The 19,018-nt window shown below is 31.6% G+C and overlaps 1 protein-coding gene across 1 annotated transcript in view; it reads left to right on the forward strand.

The window, feature by feature from the left end:
- LOC118181806 (gamma-aminobutyric acid receptor subunit beta-like) overlaps window positions 1-18,423 on the forward strand; it is a 108,278-nt gene extending 89,855 nt beyond the window's left edge. The window contains exon 9 of the mRNA XM_035351011.2: window positions 9,564-18,423. Coding sequence (XP_035206902.1) covers window positions 9,564-9,929 — 366 coding nt within the window. The 3' untranslated portion in view covers window positions 9,930-18,423. The remainder of the gene's footprint in view (window positions 1-9,563) is intronic.
- The last annotated feature ends 595 nt before the right edge of the window (window positions 18,424-19,018 follow it).

Genomic DNA, 19,018 nt, shown 5'->3' on the forward strand with positions numbered 1-19,018 from the left:
ATTGCAGCTAAATATAAAATATCAATGCAGAAAAAATTTTCTGATGTTAATAGATTAAACGACGAGGAGTTCTATGCAGATTGTTATGAAAAGTATTGAATAATATATATGTACATATATCATAAACATAATCATAAAAAAATTCATAAAACTCAATTTTTTTTTAGTTTTAGTTCATGCAAATAATGTTACAAATATATACATAATGTGCAAATAACGCTATTTATCTATATGCACGTATTTCAAAAAAGAGCTCAAAATCATAAATTTCATCTTGCAGAAAAAACGCCGGCACGTTTCGGTAACTAGCTTGTAGCATTATTTGCATTGATTAAAACTAAAATTATGCCGCCCAGTCGGTATAGTGGTCAAGGAAGCTGATTGCGATGCCGAAGGGCCTGGGTTCGAATCCCGGAGAAGGCATGGTTGTAACTGTCCGTCCCTTCATAGGAAAGGCGATGGTGGCCCACCTATTAGGTGCCTCCATAATAAAGAGACCACCACATCTGGCCTAGTATAAATTAATGGTCTGGGTTGCATTTGTAATTGTTCATAATGGGAGGGGAAAAAATAAAATTGTTTCTAGTTGCATGAATTTCTTATGATTATTATATAATGATTCTAACGTAATAAAATTTCATGAGAACACAAATAACATACTTTGATCATCTGAAAACATAAATTACTTCTGTGGAATTTCGTTTGGCATACCATTTGCAACAAAATTATAAATTAAAGAATGTTGTTCACTAGTAAATCACAATCTCCGAACGTCATTTAAGGGGAAAACATCAATCTTGAATTAATCTGACTAATTCGTTAATCAACCCTTCAAACAAGCTGGAAATGAAGTCAAATATCCCAAAATTTGAAATTAAATATCCCGGCCCCTATGCGTATGTTTAGGTAAATGTTATACTCGTGTGATAAAGAATCAAGTACAAAGCATTTGATTTCCGTGCGACAAAAACTAACCAATATATTTAACTTTAAAACTCTAAATAGCTTTTATTGAAAGCTTAAGGGGTCGTATACAAATTGAAGAGAGCAACGTATAAATTTGTATGTAACTAAAAATAAAATCTGATGTTAATGGATTAAGTGACGAGCATTGATATGTAGACTGTCTTAGAAAGTTTGGCTCAATATAAAAATTTTAGATTTCTTAATTTTGAATTAGCCAGAGTCCATTTCAAAATAATTCTCTAAATATAAGAATCAATCTACAAATTCTTTTGAATTGCGATAAAAATTAAATATGAAAGGATTTTTTTCTATAGACGATAATAAAAACGTTATGTTTCAAACACTGATGAAAAAAATCTCTTAGCTGCCTTAAGATCAGATATTAAAAGCATCAGCAACAATAACAAAGAAAAGAAAAATGAACCTTACATTACCCTACGTAAGGTGTTACGCAATAAAAAGCAAATAAATAAAGAATTCATGAAATTGAAAACATATTTTTTGCTAATAATAATCAAAACAGACATCTGTATAATTCAAAAGCAAATTATAACAGAAATTCTGAAGCAACATTCAAATTTCACTAACTGAATAATGTTAGTGTAATATTTGTTCGAAATGGCTGCTCTCAGCTACTGCTCATAATTGTACCCGTCAAATAACTTATTCTTGAGCTCTCTTAATATATCTGGTGTTATACACGTTATACACGCATTTGCAGCTGTAAGTACAGTTGAACAAGTGTGTACGACTTATTGACTCCCATGTTGATAAACTTTATTTTTTCAAAACTCTCAGAGAAAAAAAGACCTAGCGGTTTTAAGTCAGGTGATCGTAGTGATAAGTCAGGGAATCTAATAACATTAGATTAAAATGTACTGCTAAAAAAACGGAGTGGCCCTGCGGATTTATGTGCTGGAACACCAACTTACTGAAATCACAGAGCTGACAAATTTTTCAGTGGTACTTTATCTTCTAAGAAGTCAAACAATGGTCCATTTAAAACTTTAAATTTAACTTCGTATGTATTCTCGGCAGTTAAAATGACACTAAAAATGAATGACCTAGTCAGCGTTTCGATTCAATAACATCAAACAAATATTAAAAATATTCTAAATGAAAATTGTGTTACAAATTAGCAAATCATAAAGACATGCCATTAGATGACCTTAAACGAAAGAAAAATCAATCTTCGATTTATCTTCTTTAATTTTTAGCAAACCCTTCAAGTGGAAACAATGAATTCGATTTCCAGGCGGCTGTAAATTCCTTAAAGATTGCAAAATTTTGTATTAAATATCTTGGCCGAAATTTGTAATACGGAAGCCAAATTTTTTGCATTTTATATTTTATAATGATTATAATATTTTCCTAAATATAAGGACAACAGAAACGTGTAAAAATGTAGGTTTTGCAGTTTCTACAGAATTTAATTTTTAAATTTTAACGCCAAAGCATAAATGTTTGTGTCATTTAAAACATTTTTGTAAACTGAAGTACATATCTACTAATAACAACTGAGAAAATAAAGGCAGGGTAAAGTTTTTGTGGGCACACGGCGTTTAAACAAATATAAAGAAAGTTAAAAAAATATTTCAAATAAATGTCAGAAAGTTCTTAAACTATAAAAGGTATATAATCTGATGATCTCCAGTTATAATTTTTTGCCTCTGAGGTATGCAGTCGCTTAAATATTGAACTGTAACGTTTGGAAAAGCGAAACTATTTCACGAAAATAGATTCCGATAAATTAGGAGTACTACTAGAGCTCGGAATACTTGCCTGTGCCAAAAATTACATGAGAATTTATACAAAATACATACTACTTAACTTTACCTCGAATACAGATTTTATTTGTAAGAAAAACCATTATTTTACTTTAATCTACCTCCCTCCGAAAACGGTCCTTAAATTTAAATGTAGTTTTAAGACCAGATTTATCTGCTGAGGAGAATACCGAAAATAGCAGGTTTAACTTCCCAATGGCTTCAGAACACCATGTTTTGATTAAATCTCATTCAACACTCTCACTTAGTTTAGAGAGTTTCTCACATCAAGGGAGCATTCCAAAGAAATGTAAACTTAAGGTGCTTCGTCATAACAGCCTGTAAGCCTAATTGGTAAGTTAACTGATCCTATACGATAATTATTTGCCAATTGGGTATACTTCTTTAAAGGGCTTTTTAAATTCTGCCGAAGAAAAGCAGTAAGGGAGGAGAAAATTCCTTGGAAAATAAACTGAAACCTGCACTCTGTGGAATAACCTCAAGTTGTTTTTTGTAAAAAAAGCATACATTTAAGTATTTCTTCCTTCTGAGCTCATGCCTCTTACATCTGGCATACATATTATTGAGATAGATGCCAATTAAATGTTGAACTAGGAATGGCCAACTGGTGTATGTTCGCCTTCCTCCTCAGTCTCGATATCTATGAGGGCAGGTGAGGAATAAGACAGTATTCCTCCTCCGCATAATATCCTCTGTCTGATTTATCTCATGAGCACAGCTTATATTTTAACGATTTACCACTCCCAAACTCCTCCAAGTTATGACTAACAGCGATGGAGGTTTCCTTTAACTCTGAAATTTCAAATTGCCGAGCCTTCGGTTGGATCGAACCCGAAAACTCCACACCGTTGAATGACCTTTTTACTAACAGAGTTTTATGGAATTGGTTTCTAATTTTAATTTTGAAGTAGCTCTTTAATTTCAGTTTGGATACGTCCCCTCTCTATTCTAAAACTAGTAATAACTTTTTCCGGACTGTGTCATTTCTAGATTTATCCTGTTGTATGACTTTTCCATAATGATGACTTAGCTAATTCGGAAAATAAAGCGAAACTTTTCCCTTTATAAGTCCCCATATTGAATAACAACGCACTTGCTTTCTGCACTTCGGCGTAGCTGGACCGTTGCTTGCTCAGGAAATAAAGAGCCAAGTTGTCTGTGGCCACAAATATCACTTGAAATAAAAAATGAATATTTAATCTGCTTCGGCTGCCAAGATTGCTCTTCATTATGGTTTAATATATACGCTATTAGTGTTTCAACAACATTACTTACATGTACACTTATCATATGTTGAGACAATAGACTACACAGCGAAGAAGCAATGACATGCGCTAGCAGGGCAAGAGATAGTAGGAGAATGAGCGCGAAATTAAAAAAAAAAAAAAAAAAAAAAAAGGCATAAAATTCGAATCCTTAATTAAAGTTCTGAATGGCGATTGGAAAAGGTAATACGGCAAAGCAAGGTGACACAATGCGGTTAGTTTCTTCAGTGACGCAGCTTAGATTCCAGGGAGGGGAGTCAAATTAAAGTTAGTAATTTTTGGTTTCATATTTTTATCATACACATACATGTAATAATGTAGAATAGTTGACTGTGCAGATGCTGATCCATAATGAAGCGCAAACTTGGTAGCCGAGGCAGATGAAATATCCATTTTTATTTCAATTGACATTTGTGGCCACAATTCACTTGTAACTCTAATCGTGCCTATTTCATAACATTTACGTTTTGATAGCTTTGTGGCAAGAAATCAAGGCCTACCTTCGCTGAGTAGCAGAAGCAAGCACCTTAGTTATGCAGTATAGCAGTTTATTAACAGAAAAGTTTTCGGTTCAAGTACTGAATTAGGTGCGTCATCATCGTCATGTAAAAGTCATATGGAAAGTTAATCTAGAAATGACGCAGCCCAGAAAAGTTGCTGTTATTTTCAGAATAGAGAGGGGAAGTACTCAAAATAAGTAAATAAGGGGGTTATTGTTAATTAAAGTTATAATTTTGATTCATATTGTAGGGTTTATATTTATTTTAACTAACATTTATTTTAAGTTTAAGCTATCTTTCCTGTCAAGCCTTTACTTTCCCCTAGAATTGCCAATGCCAGAGTATGTAAATCTTAGTAGAACGCGCAGAGTATTCAAATTTTAGCAGAAGTAATTTGAGTTTAAATAGAAGGGAAACGAGTTTGTAAGTGTGCTTCTTGAATCACGAGCGTGAAGGTTGCTAGGTAGAAATTTAAGAACCGCGCGTTTCGGCCTGTGTGCCTACTTCGGCAGTTAGTTGAATCTTTCAACTTCTTAATAAAGTTTGCTGAATCTCAGCTGTATCTTAGAACGCGGTTAAGATAGTTACGATTATAGAGCCTCGTAGATAGTGACTTCGTTATTTATGCATCCTGTCATTTATTTTTAGTTGTACTCTTCTATTTTTGTTTAACCGCCGGGTCGGCGTAGTTTGTGAGCGTCAAGTGAACGCAACTGTGAGTTCTAAAGTGAAATAAAAAGGGAGTTAAACACTACTTAAGAGTCTGTGTAATTTCCAGTTCATAGCAGTCTACTACTGTTGCTGACAAGTTGGGGGCCTCCCAACATCATAATATAATTTTTTGTCTTACATATCCCCCTCCTTCTTCAAAGAAAGAAAGAGTTAGCAACAAAAAAGCCTTTTCAAACGATAAAGTGCTAGTATCATTTTAAAGGATAAAGTGCTAGCAGCCTTTTAAAGGATATAGTTCTTTTAAAGGATAAGTGCACTTTATCCTTTAAAAGGCTTTTCATTATCAAATGCATTACCAAATGCACATAAACATAATTTGAAAAATACAAATCATAACATTTTGACCAAAGTAATTATTTAAAGAATTGCAAAATGTAAACTTTGATAACATTTTAGAGTACTATTAAATTTTCAGCCCAAAGTTTTGTGTTTTAGAGTCTACATAATGATATTAATTTACGGAAGCCTTTATAAAGCTTTATAAGCAAAATCACAAATGTAATACGCCCATTAAATATATTGAATCATCAGAACAAATTTTAAAAAATTACACAAATTTCCTTAGTTAAAAGAAACTTTTTAATATCATAAATATAGTAGTAATATTGCTGAAATTATGGTTTCTGATAAGACGTTTCTAATTTTTTTGTTTTAGAGAAAATCTGAAGAACCCACAACTTTTTCCAAGTACAAACATTTCCATCTATGAGGCATATCCACTGAACCTAAATGAGGTATTAACGTTCATCAGCTGTTACGGAGTGCTCGCAGTTACTCACAAAGACCTCCGTTCCTTGAATAATGTAGTTGGATTTTTATGAACTTCACTAAAACATCCCGTTATATAGATATATATATTATATTAAATTACACGGACCGCCCAACCGGGATAGTGTTTAGTGATTCTGACTGCCGTATCGGAGGACCAGGGTTCGAATCCCTGAGAAGGCATAGATGTTTGTAAATGTTATTAATGTTTAATGTTATAAAATGCTTGTAAGTTATAATTTAAGTCGTAGGAGGAAACGGGTACTTTTAACAGCTGCAGTCCTAGATTTCTGAGTAGAAAGGCAAAAAGATGACGTCGACACAATTGAAATTTGAAGAAGTCACAATCTTTATTTTCATGCATATGAAAACATCTTAGTAGCCATTTATCCAATCATAATGAATTACAATAATTCTTTACATACACAGATCGAAGAATACGACGTCATTTTAGGCAAGTGGACTTAGCAGCGGGGATATGTTAGCACTGGCGGTAGCTAGGAAAAGACTGACGTAGTTGTTGTGTCAAGAGCATTTATACTAAGTATGATGCAGAAAGTACACTAAGCTACGATTGATAATTTCAAGGTTGTTATGTAACATAAAAAGATGTCGAATTTGGATAACAGATGGATTTAGGGCAAGAGCATAAAATGTAGAATAGTTAATTTTGAAGTCGCCAATCAATTATTTTTAAAGCAGCCATCGTATTTTGTTATATCTCATACACACAAATATATATATATATATATATATATATATATATTACACACACATATACATATATACAGCCATATTCCATTATATGAACAAATAGAAAAGAACTTTATATAAAAAATTCAATTTTTTTTTTCATAAGGTAGAAGCATTCAAAGTTTATATGTATGAGGAGAATAAAAGGAACAGTTATCCAGAGATAAAAGCAGACCTCTGTTTTTGAACAAGTACTCCCTCAACATACTATACTTTCACATTAAATTATTTATCAATTATACATTGCATAATTATTAATTAATTGTAACGTTCATTTATCCTAATCCTGTAGTATTTTTTTCCTAGAAATTTTACTTTTTCAATTACATTATTCATACAAGTCACGCATTCTCGTAGTTCTATATTCATTATAACAATATTAGCTATGAAAATACTAATTACTTTCTCTATTATACTAAAAGAACATTTCTTAAATCCACTTTTTCTAATAATATTTCAAATTTATTGCATTCGCTTTTCATATTCACATCATTTTTCAAAATAATTTCAAAACTCTTAGAAATTATTCAAAATTTGTAAACAATTTTCAAAATTTCTAATTATTACTACAGTGAGTTTAATAAACTTCTATGACTAAAATAATTATAAAACTTTAAATTTGTTACTTAATTTTATCAAGCATAATTATGAAAAATTAAATCTTTAGATATCATAAAATTTTAATCATTTTCATAAAATAAAGCGAAATTTTTAGAATCCGGCATAATCAGAAAAAAAACATTACGTATTTAAATTTTCGAATACTATTATTTACTAGCATTTTTCGATATGAAGGCAATTCTAGTTGCATTAAGAATCTTACTTTATTCACAGAATGCTTGGTGAAAAATTTAAAATTCCGTAGCACTATTTGAATTTTGTTTAATTGAAGTGACCGTAATTTAACTCAATATGCTTGAAAGGAGGTATAGTTTTATTAAACGGATTTATTTGTTAGAGACGGTAATTTTGAGTTTTTCATTTGACGAATATTATGATAATGAGGAAGATAGGAAGTAAAAATTAACTTATTAGCGTATAAACTTGAAGCATATTCTTTAAACAGAGATTAACAGCATTCAAAGCACTGGGAATGCGTAGTTGAAATGATTTGAAGCGTTGGTGACCCCAGTCCTTCAAAATACTCATCACTTTTAATATAAACACTGTGCTGTGTTTTAATTTGCGAAGCACTTTAGGAGAACGATGTTAGCAATTTTTTTTTCACGTCTAGGTATTGAATAGTTCAAGAGTATAATGTTTCTTACGGATGCAGAATAAAGTAAAATTAAGCCACAATAAAGCTTCAGTCCTCATTATTCAAACACTTATTTGCATTTTGTAGATAAACTGCACTTTAAGACTGGGCTGATTCTGCAGAGATGAACTTAACTTTCAGGCAGTGATTTCCCAGACAGATGACATCTTTAAGATTTCCAAGAACTGTGAACATTTCTAATTATTTTTTTGCAAACTTTTAAAGCTGGACTGAAAATTTCAGTAGAACTTTAAAATTTGTATTAATTGGACAAGTGTGTTAGGGTTTTTCACAAAATTATATTTCCTTTGTTTAGCGAACTGTCTAACACATTTTTATCGCTAAGCGTTTTTCTCTCTTTGAAGAATACGTAGAATATAAAATATGTAACTCAATATTATTAACTTTAATTTGGCAATAGTCCTTTTCATTCCCCATTTTAATTTGATTATCTCACCTTTCTGTTCTAAATTGTGTATAGTAATATTTCTGGACTGCTAACTTTCCATTTCATTCTTGTTTACGTAATCGTCCTGCATCGCGACAGCTCGTTTCCAATCGCAGATGCAGAATTAAAACAAAGAAATCAAGTTTATAAATACCATTGTTACTATCGCGCAGCCTTTTTTCCACTTCGCTTTATTACTAGGCTTCTTCCTTTGTCCGAAAAAACGTAATATGCTATGAAAACTGTGGCGCGCTTCACGTCCCCACAGTGAATGTGCGTTCTCAAAATTATTTATTAAGAAATAAAATTCTGTCTTGTTATCTGCGCCAAAAAAAAATTCTATAACGCTATATTCTATAACGCTGTTTAAGAATTTTCAAATCATCTACACCTAAATATCACAATTAATAAAGCCCTAATGTAGAAAAGTTGATTGCGCGGATGTTGATCGAGAATGAAGAGCAAACTGTGCAGCTGAGTTAGATAAAATATTCATTTTTATTTCAATTGACACTTTTGGCCACTATTCAGTTGGCACTTCAATCGTTCTTTTCTCAAAACATTTAGAATTTTGATAGCTTTAGGGTAAAAAGAGAAGCAGCAAGCAGTCTACCTTCGATGGGGAGCAATAGCAAAGTCAGTAATTGTGCAGTACATTAGCTTATTAAGAGAAAAGTTCCAAACTAGGTGCGTCATCATCATATGGTAGATTAATCCAGTAATGACGCAGTTCAGAAAAGCCATTACTATTTTTAGAATAAGAGAAGAGTAGCGTCCAAATTAAAATGTGAAAATAAGGGCAGTACTGAAACACTAGCATTGATGAATATTTCCGTTTAAACAGAATTTACCCAGTTTTATTGTTCTTCGTGGCATTGATATATATTCCCATTTAAATAGAATTTACCCAGTTTTATTGTTCTTCGAATTAACGGTGCATGTTGTTGTTCAAACAAACGAAAACTATAGCTTTATTTCAGAGAAATATAGTCTGACAATTTTTTATTCGAGAAACAAGAGGACATTCTACAATTAAATGTATTCTTCACATAGAAAGTCTCTTTCTAAAAAAAATTTTCTTTTCAGAATGAGGAGATCATCGAACTGCAGGATGTCAGGATGTCTCCAATTCCCTGTTTGCGGAAAAGAAGGTCGTTGAGTAACGCCACAAGTGAAACGGAAGCCATGTTTCCGCCTTCACTGCGCATGAGTAACTTATCTTTGCGTGTTCCTTATAGCCCTCGAGTTTCGGGAGCGGTAGGCCGAAGGAGCCGTCTAGAGTACGGGAGAAAGCCGAAGGTCATTCAGGCTCTCAAGAAGAAAGCAAATGCCCTCAAAGCTTCCGTTCCTCGAATCAAAGATGTCAATATAATTGACAAGTACTCTCGGGTTATATTTCCAGTTTCTTATTTGATCTTCAACGCCATCTATTGGTGCTTTTATTTATTCTGAAATCCAAATATATTACTAAAAGTGCTCTGAAGAAGTGAAAATTTGGTTTTAATGCATTTCTTTTTCTGTAACTAGACTATTTCAGGTGAAAAAGAAAATAACTTAAGTGTCATGAAGTTGCTTAAGAAAAGCTTTATAAATTGCATAATAGAAGCAGATAGATTTTTCAACGCATCAATGTTGGAAACATCGAGCTATTTCATTAGTTCAATTTAACAATATCTTAGTTAAATAATGGCAATAAAGGTGATAATACAGAAAGAAGGCATTCTAATGAATGCAATATGAAGGCTTCAATCTAAATGTGTGCTGTACCATAAAACAAGCAGTTCTTGAAACAGTGCTCCCGAAAAAAAAAAAAAAAAAAAAAAAAAAAAGCATAGTATTTAAATCACAATCTCTAGTACTGAAACTAGTGTAAATTTTCGGAGTTTAGGAAAAGGATGTTAGAAAGAAAAATTTGAAGCCGGGACACAAAAATAAATTTAATGAAGTAAAGTTCTGAAATTACCAGCCAGTCAAAATTATTACTACCTTTTTTTATAGAACAGAGTTACTTGTGGACAATACAATTACTGAATTCGTGTTTTTAAACAATTCCTTTCTTCGAACAAAGTCATTTTGCTTGCTTAGGAATATTCGAGCTGGTAATAAATCAAAGCAAACTAATTTCACCTTTAAATGGATGTATCGTTTAATTTCTGGCATATTGAGATTCTAATTTAATAACATCCTATATAAAATTATTTTTCTGTCATGCAAAAATTAATTAACGCAATTTAAATTACGTGTGCTAAAATTTGTAACAAAAAATACTATTGGTTGTTTAGATTCACTTGTCAACTATTCTGATAAAATAAAGTAACAGCAGAAAACATTAAGTTTATACGGCAGGAATTGTTTATATAGACAATTATTTAGTTCCACGGCGGCAATCATTAATACAACAGAGGAGAAAAATTTGCTCCCTATGAATTCTTTCCTTCCGGGCGACCGGCCTTCAACGTGGGTCGGTTTCCGAAACGGGTGAAACAAACACGGGGGAGAATATACGATTTTCCCAGGGGCAAATTGGAGAAACCTGCTTTCGAAATGACCTTGTTAGGCTGCAGCTAGCTCAGCATCTTACCCTTAACACCGCTCTCAAGAGAGCCTGCTATAACCCTGCTGGGTAAATTAGAATTTTGCTGGTTTCTCGAGCTTCAATTGGCGATATTATTTGGATAGATTTTTAAGGTTACCTTTTTTCCGTTTCTTATTTTCCGGTGCCCTCCTTTCCGCTTCCCCTTTTCCTGGGTGACTTTTTTTTCCGCACATCGAGCACAACCAGCGGTGATCTGATTCTTGATTTTCGAAAGACGGGATTCGTATAGAGGAATTTTTTTATTTACGATCGTCATTTTGCTATTCTATGTCAGGTTTACATTGAAATACCCATGTGTTGTTATTTGGAACTGGGGTCTTCAGGAAAACAAGTTTCTTTCGATGGAAATCAAAGTTGCTTACATGTCCTCATTTCACATTCTAAAATAGCTACCCAGAGATATGGACTTTACAGCAATGAAGAAATTCTTTTATTTTGCGACATGAAAAAATAAGTAATAATAAAAAGACGAGAATGACTATAACTTCAGATTTTTTGGATAATTAGAGAGCCACAGTCTCTGCATTGCAAAACTTAGCCCTTGGGGTGAGCATTCGGTTAGTCATCTATACCGGAACTTTGTCCATGACTTCAACCTTTCATACAGGAACTTGGGATCGGGACGAAACTGGCACCTTCCACTAGTCTTGGCCAATTTGGCATATGAAACGCCTTCACTTTCCCGGAAACCACATTTCTCAGCGTCGACGACAAGAAAACAAAATCACAAAACGCTTACACGAAAGAGCATACATCGTCACCTTGATAAGTTGTCATTCTTTGCTGCTCCTGCTTATAAAATCTTCGCGACATCGTTTTGAGCTCCGAGGTAAATAAAAACTAATCTAAATTCCCAATGCAATTTTAAATCACGGTTGGTCTCATATCAATTTTTAAGTTGCAGCACTGTGTTTTTTCTGTGGAAAGTGAATTTCTCTTTCAGTGGTATATAAGGTATTTATCTCACCTTCTTGCCATGCCTTCGTGGTGTGGTGGTCTGCACACTGGGAGCGTATTCCAGAGGACCGAGGTTCGATTATCGGCGAAGGCGTTGCTTATTTTTAATTTTGCCTGCTTCCAAAAAATACCTAATGTCTCTAAAGTGGCGACCGAACTAAAAGGGTGATGGATGATGATTCTCCCCACTCAGTATTTGGCGACTGGGTCCCCTAGAAAGCCAGTCGCCTTTTAAAAGGGAAAGTATATAGGGTATTTTTCCCGCCTTCTTGGCATGCCTTCGTGATGTGGTAGGTAGTCTGCACGCTGGGCGCGTATTCCAGAGGTCCGTGGTTCGATTCCCGGCGAAGGTGTTGCTTATTTTTTATCTTGCATGCTTCCAAAAATACCTAATGTCTCTACAGATATACATATTCAATGCTGATCGAAGGAAGGAAAAGTAAGAAAATGTTCGTTTATATTTCCTACTGAATGGTAGTGTATTTTTGTTTTATCCGGAAATATAACATCCAAGTATGTATAAATTGAATGATTGCTGATAAAATCATAATAATTTCAGAGTTTCGATGTTTCGCACACACACACACAAAGGACTTTGATATTTTCTTAACCCAATGTTTATTGGTTGAATTTAAAAATAATTTTCTTCAGCAGCAGGAAAATAAATATCATATTTCAAAGATATTTATAAGTAATAAATTTCGTAGATGCAGTAGAATTAAGCAATCATAAACTTTCTCAGTTTCTTAAGACATTCTACTCAGAAATAATGAATGAAAATATTTGATGGACTATTTTTATAGAATTCAGAAAAAGAAATATCTATTTTTAAATGTACTTTAATACACTACCTTTTACTCTTTAATTCCTAATGGGAAATGTTTAGATGTATATAAACTGCTTAATTAGAAGAAAACTAATAAATCAACAATTTAAAGGAAACTTTATCCTTTACAAGGGAGAGGTAAAATACAGATAAAGACAGACGATATTCATTAGAATAGAAGTTTTTGATCAAATATACAAAAACGCATATTTTTAACATTAAAATAATATATTATTTGATACTTTCATGTATTACTTCCTCTGACATATATCATATTCTCAACAATGTTTTTAAATCAAAGAATTTCAAATGAAAAAATATTTCGAATAAGTCAGTATGACATGTAGAATGTGTACCGGAGTAACAGAACAAGAACGTGTACATCAAATACATATTGCGTAATTGACTAATAATTAACTGTTTTGTCTGTAGACGTTTGCAAGGTTTCGCCATATGTAAACCAAGTATGAATTAATTTGCCGAAGAATATCTTTCTCAAGGCACCTCTTTTAAGACAGATAACACACATGCTTTTGCCATGTAATAAATAAATACTTGCTAGAAACTCATCAAATCAGTATGCTTTAGGATTCAGTGGGAGCTCGCATTACAATATGATGACCATATTTTATATTACTAACAAGTTTAAATTTAACAAATTCAAGAACACCTAATATTTTTTAGAGAATGTGAGATCGAGTTTCTCTTTACGTTTTATTTATATAGAAATTTTTATTGTACATAAATGCAGTTAAAAAAGTGTTGAGGATTGTATTTGTTATTTAATTTTCAGAGAGCATGAGATAATTGCTGTCATTTACACAATTAATTATACAACTTTCTTAAACAGATTTGAAAATATATTACATTAATTAAGAATAAGAAAAGATAGGGTTGTCCACTTTAGTCAAATGATGCCTTCATGGTGTAATTTCGAAAAAAAAATGGGTCATATTGTTTATACATAAGGATAAACTCGAAGATTCCCTGCAACCAATAGTCGCTGAGAGTCGAATTTTCAGAACATTACCAATGATCTGTATTTTTAACTATTCAGTCACTAAACGGATGTTTTTGAAAGGAAACCTTACATAAGTGAAACGGGGTAATGGTTAAAATTTATCTGAATGACCATCGTTATATGTAGGATTGTTGGTTTATGGAAATTCAAAGGTGAAAATTAATATTTATTGTTAATCAAAACATCTTATTAATATTTCCTTTAGAAATATAACGGATATCTGACATTTTGTACTGTTATTTCTTCATAGCATCATACCATGAACTGAATGTCTAGATAGCATTTCTTCTGTAGTTTCAAATTATGGCTGAATAGTAAATAAGTATAGATGCTTGTCTTTATTACGGAGCAATTTTCTAGAAATTTATTTCTTTTTTGAAAGAGGGACATCTTGGAAAGAAACTTTCCTAGTCGATTATAATATGTTTGCCAGTGATATCTTGCACTATGTGACCCTGTTAAAAAGTGTCGCTCTAAAATACTTGTTGCTTATGTAACTATGTAATCCCGTGAAAAAGTGTTGCTATAAAATACTTGTATATTAACAACCAGGCGTTCAACGCTACATCAACGCTATCTCGCTTCTGTTATTTCTGCGGTGGTTGCCAAGATCGATGTAATATGTCACTTTTAATGAAATCTATAAGAATATAAGAGCAAACAGTGTTACCTCTGTAATTAGTAACTTTATTGCTTAAAAATAACTCTTCTTTGCTTGATCTTGAAAAGCAAAGAAAAAGGCTCAAATATCTTCCCTTCAGATTTAGTATAAGTTATTTCTTGCTTTCGGTTCAATAAATGGTTTAAGAGATTACGTATGATATTGATTTTCTCTAACTGAAGATTTAACTACTTCATCCGGCTTCAGTATATTCTTGAATATTTAATGTGGATCTCAATAAGATCAGTCATGGAGACCTTTCCTAATATATTTATTTATTTTCCCTGAAATATTTTATGAGCTATAATGTACGTGTCTGAATATAGTCTATCTAAACTACTTTAATTGTAATTTAGTTTTTTTTAATGTTTAGAAATAATATTGATAAATATTACGCAAGGAAACTGGTATATATTAATGATATTTGTTTTCACTTTCTAATTTTGCATGAAATAATCTTTTATGATGTAAATTAAAGAAAGATTCTTCATATTTATTAGAGTTCTTAAAATATTATCTAGAAATTTAACAAAATATTTCACAAATTATTTCATGTACACATGCACCTATTACTTTTACATCTGATTATGGGTAAGTTAAGACTGAAAACAGAATGGCAAAACCAAATTTTCACTTTATATGTCACATATTCTGCTTTTTGATTTAAATGCTTTCAAGACGATACGGAAACCGTTCCATGAGTTCATTAACTATAAACTGCATCAAATACGTATGTTTCAAGTGATTATTTTTTAAAGAAATTTCGAACGCAAAATTTTATATTTATGAAAAATTCAATCTATACTTTAATCTGTTACGTTTTGGGTGATCAAATGATATCGGATGAGAAAAATGTGTTCATTACCAAAGTATGCTAAATTTCAAAGTATGCCTACAGGGGCCCCATAAATCCAGCATCATTTGGAATTTGATCCAATCAGTGTAAATTGATCCATCTCGATTTCAGTTCGCAGATCCACTCAATGCTGCTACTGCAACCAACGAAGTAGAATAAACGCTGATGACAAGCGCGAAGGGTCTTGATCTACTCTGTACTGAAGACAAGTAAACTCTTCCGAGTAAATCAAGTGATTTAAATAACCTCACAAATAAAACTTATCAAATCTGGACAAGGTATCAAGATTACAAGGTATCAAATCTGGACAACACACAGAAGCAAAGCAAAATTCGTTTGGAGACATACCTGGTTTAATTGTGCATTTATGTACATGTGTATCATGTGCATTAATTCCCATGATGCTTTAATTAATGGGTCACGCTACAATACAAGATGATAAAATCATTATGAATTATTTTTATACATAGATTGTACTTCACAAATATGGCGATCTCTGCTCCTTATTGGCATTTATATTTCACTTTCCTTTATTAGCGAGTGTCATGATAATTGTGCTGCATATGCAGTTAATATTAACACCAAAATTTTTTCAAAAATAATTACCGGTGATATACTGGATTGAAAGTTGTCTAAACTTCTGAAACAAACAAGATTTTTATCATTTGCTATGAAAAGTGTACAAAAATATACAAAGTTTCGTATAAAAATTTTATGCGTTTTTTAAATTAAAAGAGAAAACAAAATGATTTTCCACGAATAACTGAGAGTCTTTCTCATAGTATTAAAACAAAAGCGAAGAATGAAAACAGAATCTGTTAGCATGTCTTCAATAATCACTGTCATTCCTGTTGCAAAGTTATTATTTCATTTTTCCTGTCTTAATACCTATTGGCAAAATGCTAGAAATAATTTGAGGTTGTTCCTCTCTGAAAGCTAGCTCAGCTTTAAACATTACTTTTAAGATCCTTTTCAATAAACATAAGCTAGTGTAGACGTTTTCATTTGCTATAAAGAAACGCATCTTACTTAATCTGATTAAGCGTTATTTTTCTTAGAAATAGTGAAGCACCTATACCTCTTCAGACGACATTTTCAGTGCAAACAAATATATTCACGTATGCTTATTGGTACTAGAAAACAAAAGTACTAGGAAAGGGGTAATGCAAATTTAATTAAAGTCAAAATCATAAATTATCAGATATATCGAAACGAAAGATTAATTTATCAGTCTTGAAACTATAACCTTCACTTTCTCCCTTTAAATAGGAATTACTACTCTGAAATTTAAAAAGTACATAATTAAATATTATAACAAATTAGACTAACAGATTCTGTTTTCATTCTTCGCTTTTGTTTTAATACTATGAGAATACTATGAGAATTTGACGGCTTTATTACATTCCTACTTACATATACTTTCAAATATACTTTTATGCTAGTGAAGGTCATAGTATAAAACTATATTAACAACATACATAAGAAAAGGAAAGTTGAAATGCTGAAACAAAATACGAATAGTAAAATATCTGATTACTTAAAGCCGTTTCTGATTACGTAAGGTAAAATAAACTTTGTAGTAACGGACAATAAGTTTCAAATTCAAACGTAGTAAAATATAATGGACTGAACATATCAAATTAGATTATTTGTTTTTGTAATATTTAATTTTTCTACTTTCATGTTTGAAAGCTTCTGAGGTTAATAACAAACACTGTTGGTGCTTTTGATTTCACTCAAAGATGTATCCTTCTCTTTCCATTAACTTGTGAAATTCGCTTGTGAAAATTGGGTGATGTGAAGTTGGCTTGTATTATCTTTTGATATATATTTATTATAAACTCGCTAATACATAAAAATAACATTACATCTGTAAACTCCGTTGGAAAAGAAAATCGTAAAAAGTGTTTTTGAATTTGACTCTTTTTTTTTTTTTTTTTTTTTTTTTATGTATGTATAAACATAAGATTGCTCACATATTTTGCTACGAAATTAGCAGGTACACCGTTCTTTCACAGAAATGGAATTTCTTTCCAAAAAGCAGCAATCTGAATATTTACAGGGAAGTAGATTAAATCTTCGAATGCAATTATTAGACGAAGTTTACTTTTCATAGTTTTTTTATATGTATAAAAAGTAAAGAATAAACGTACATCCAAGCATTCACAAACACAAACATTCAAACAGTCAGTCTGAATAGGAAGACAATACATTTCAGATTAGGTTTTATAAAAGTTGCAATTTTTGACCAAGGGTTAAGTTCGCGTTAGCAAAGGAAAACCTAAGACAACTAAATATTCATTAGTAAAGGTTTGAACTCTACGATGTGCATTTTTTTCCCTAAATTAGACCATCCATAAAACTATGAAAGATGAAAGAAAGTTGCTTCTTAAGCTAAACAAAAATATCAATGGGTAAAACGTAATGCCCGGTTTACTGAGACCAGTATCATACCAGTTAACTTACAGTTGGTTAACTTACAGTTGCCTACATGTAATGCTTATAATAAAGAAGAAGCTTAATATTCAACATTATATATTTGTTGAAACATTTTTATATGTGTCTAATGGCATTTTGTATTGTAAACCTATTTCTCATTGTTCTGTCTTATTTTCTTTTGTCATCTTTGGGTATCTAAATATTAGTAATTTCAAAGAATCTGAATGATCTTTGTTAACTTAGAAGTTTTAGAAACCATCCTAAATAATTTTTAATGTGCCATACAGTAAACGTTGTTCATGTTTATTTCAATTATACTAGAAAAATGTAGCTACTCATAAATAAATTAGATATTTAACTCTCAGTTTACTCAAACCTTTCAGTTATGTTACCGAATAATGGAACATATATTAGAATTTTAATTTAAATATGTCTTGTATATACATTACAAAGCAGAGTGGTCTATTTTGAGGATCGCCGATGTGTATTTGAAAGCACATAAAAGTACACCATAAACAGAAAAATGTAGCTGAAAAATTTGTTTCATGAATAAATAAATTTTTGCATATGTGTTATGGCTCTTAATAATATTTGTACTAAGTTATTAATAGCGGGAACTCAAATTAAATTTTAAATACTTTTTATCTCTCACTGGCTTACAATTATTTATATATAGTAGTGTGCACATTATTCAGAACAAATAAATGAAAACCTATTAAAATTTGAAACATATTAAAGTTTTAATGAAAATTAGGTTTAAAATGCTTAACAGATATTGTAATACGAATTATGTTCTTCTCTTTGAAAATTTTTTTGGTATGTTGTATCATTGATTTCACTAAGGTTTCTTAAATATTTTTGCTCTGATCCTTATGAAACCAAACTTTGATGATATTAGAAATTAATTCATTTATTGACTTGTTATCTTTTCTTTAGAGTTTCCTCTAAAAATTTACCAAATTATCCTGTTATTGTTTAGATCAGGTGAATTTCTAGGCCAGTCATGGACACGTATTTAGGTGGTTGGTATAATTACTGGAGCAAAAACAAATATAGTTATACTGCGCCAAACCCAAACTGTATCTATTGTGCCTTGTTAATAAGTTGTTATTACATTGCATAACATTGCGTTGTTATCTAAATTGTTGCATTGTTAACTACATAATAATAAAAACGAACAATGCA

Source organism: Stegodyphus dumicola, chromosome X1 (genome assembly GCF_044657685.1).
Source record: "Stegodyphus dumicola isolate Sdum_Otavi_A_Nest chromosome X1, ASM4465768v1".
NCBI classification, from domain to species: domain Eukaryota; kingdom Metazoa; phylum Arthropoda; class Arachnida; order Araneae; family Eresidae; genus Stegodyphus; species Stegodyphus dumicola.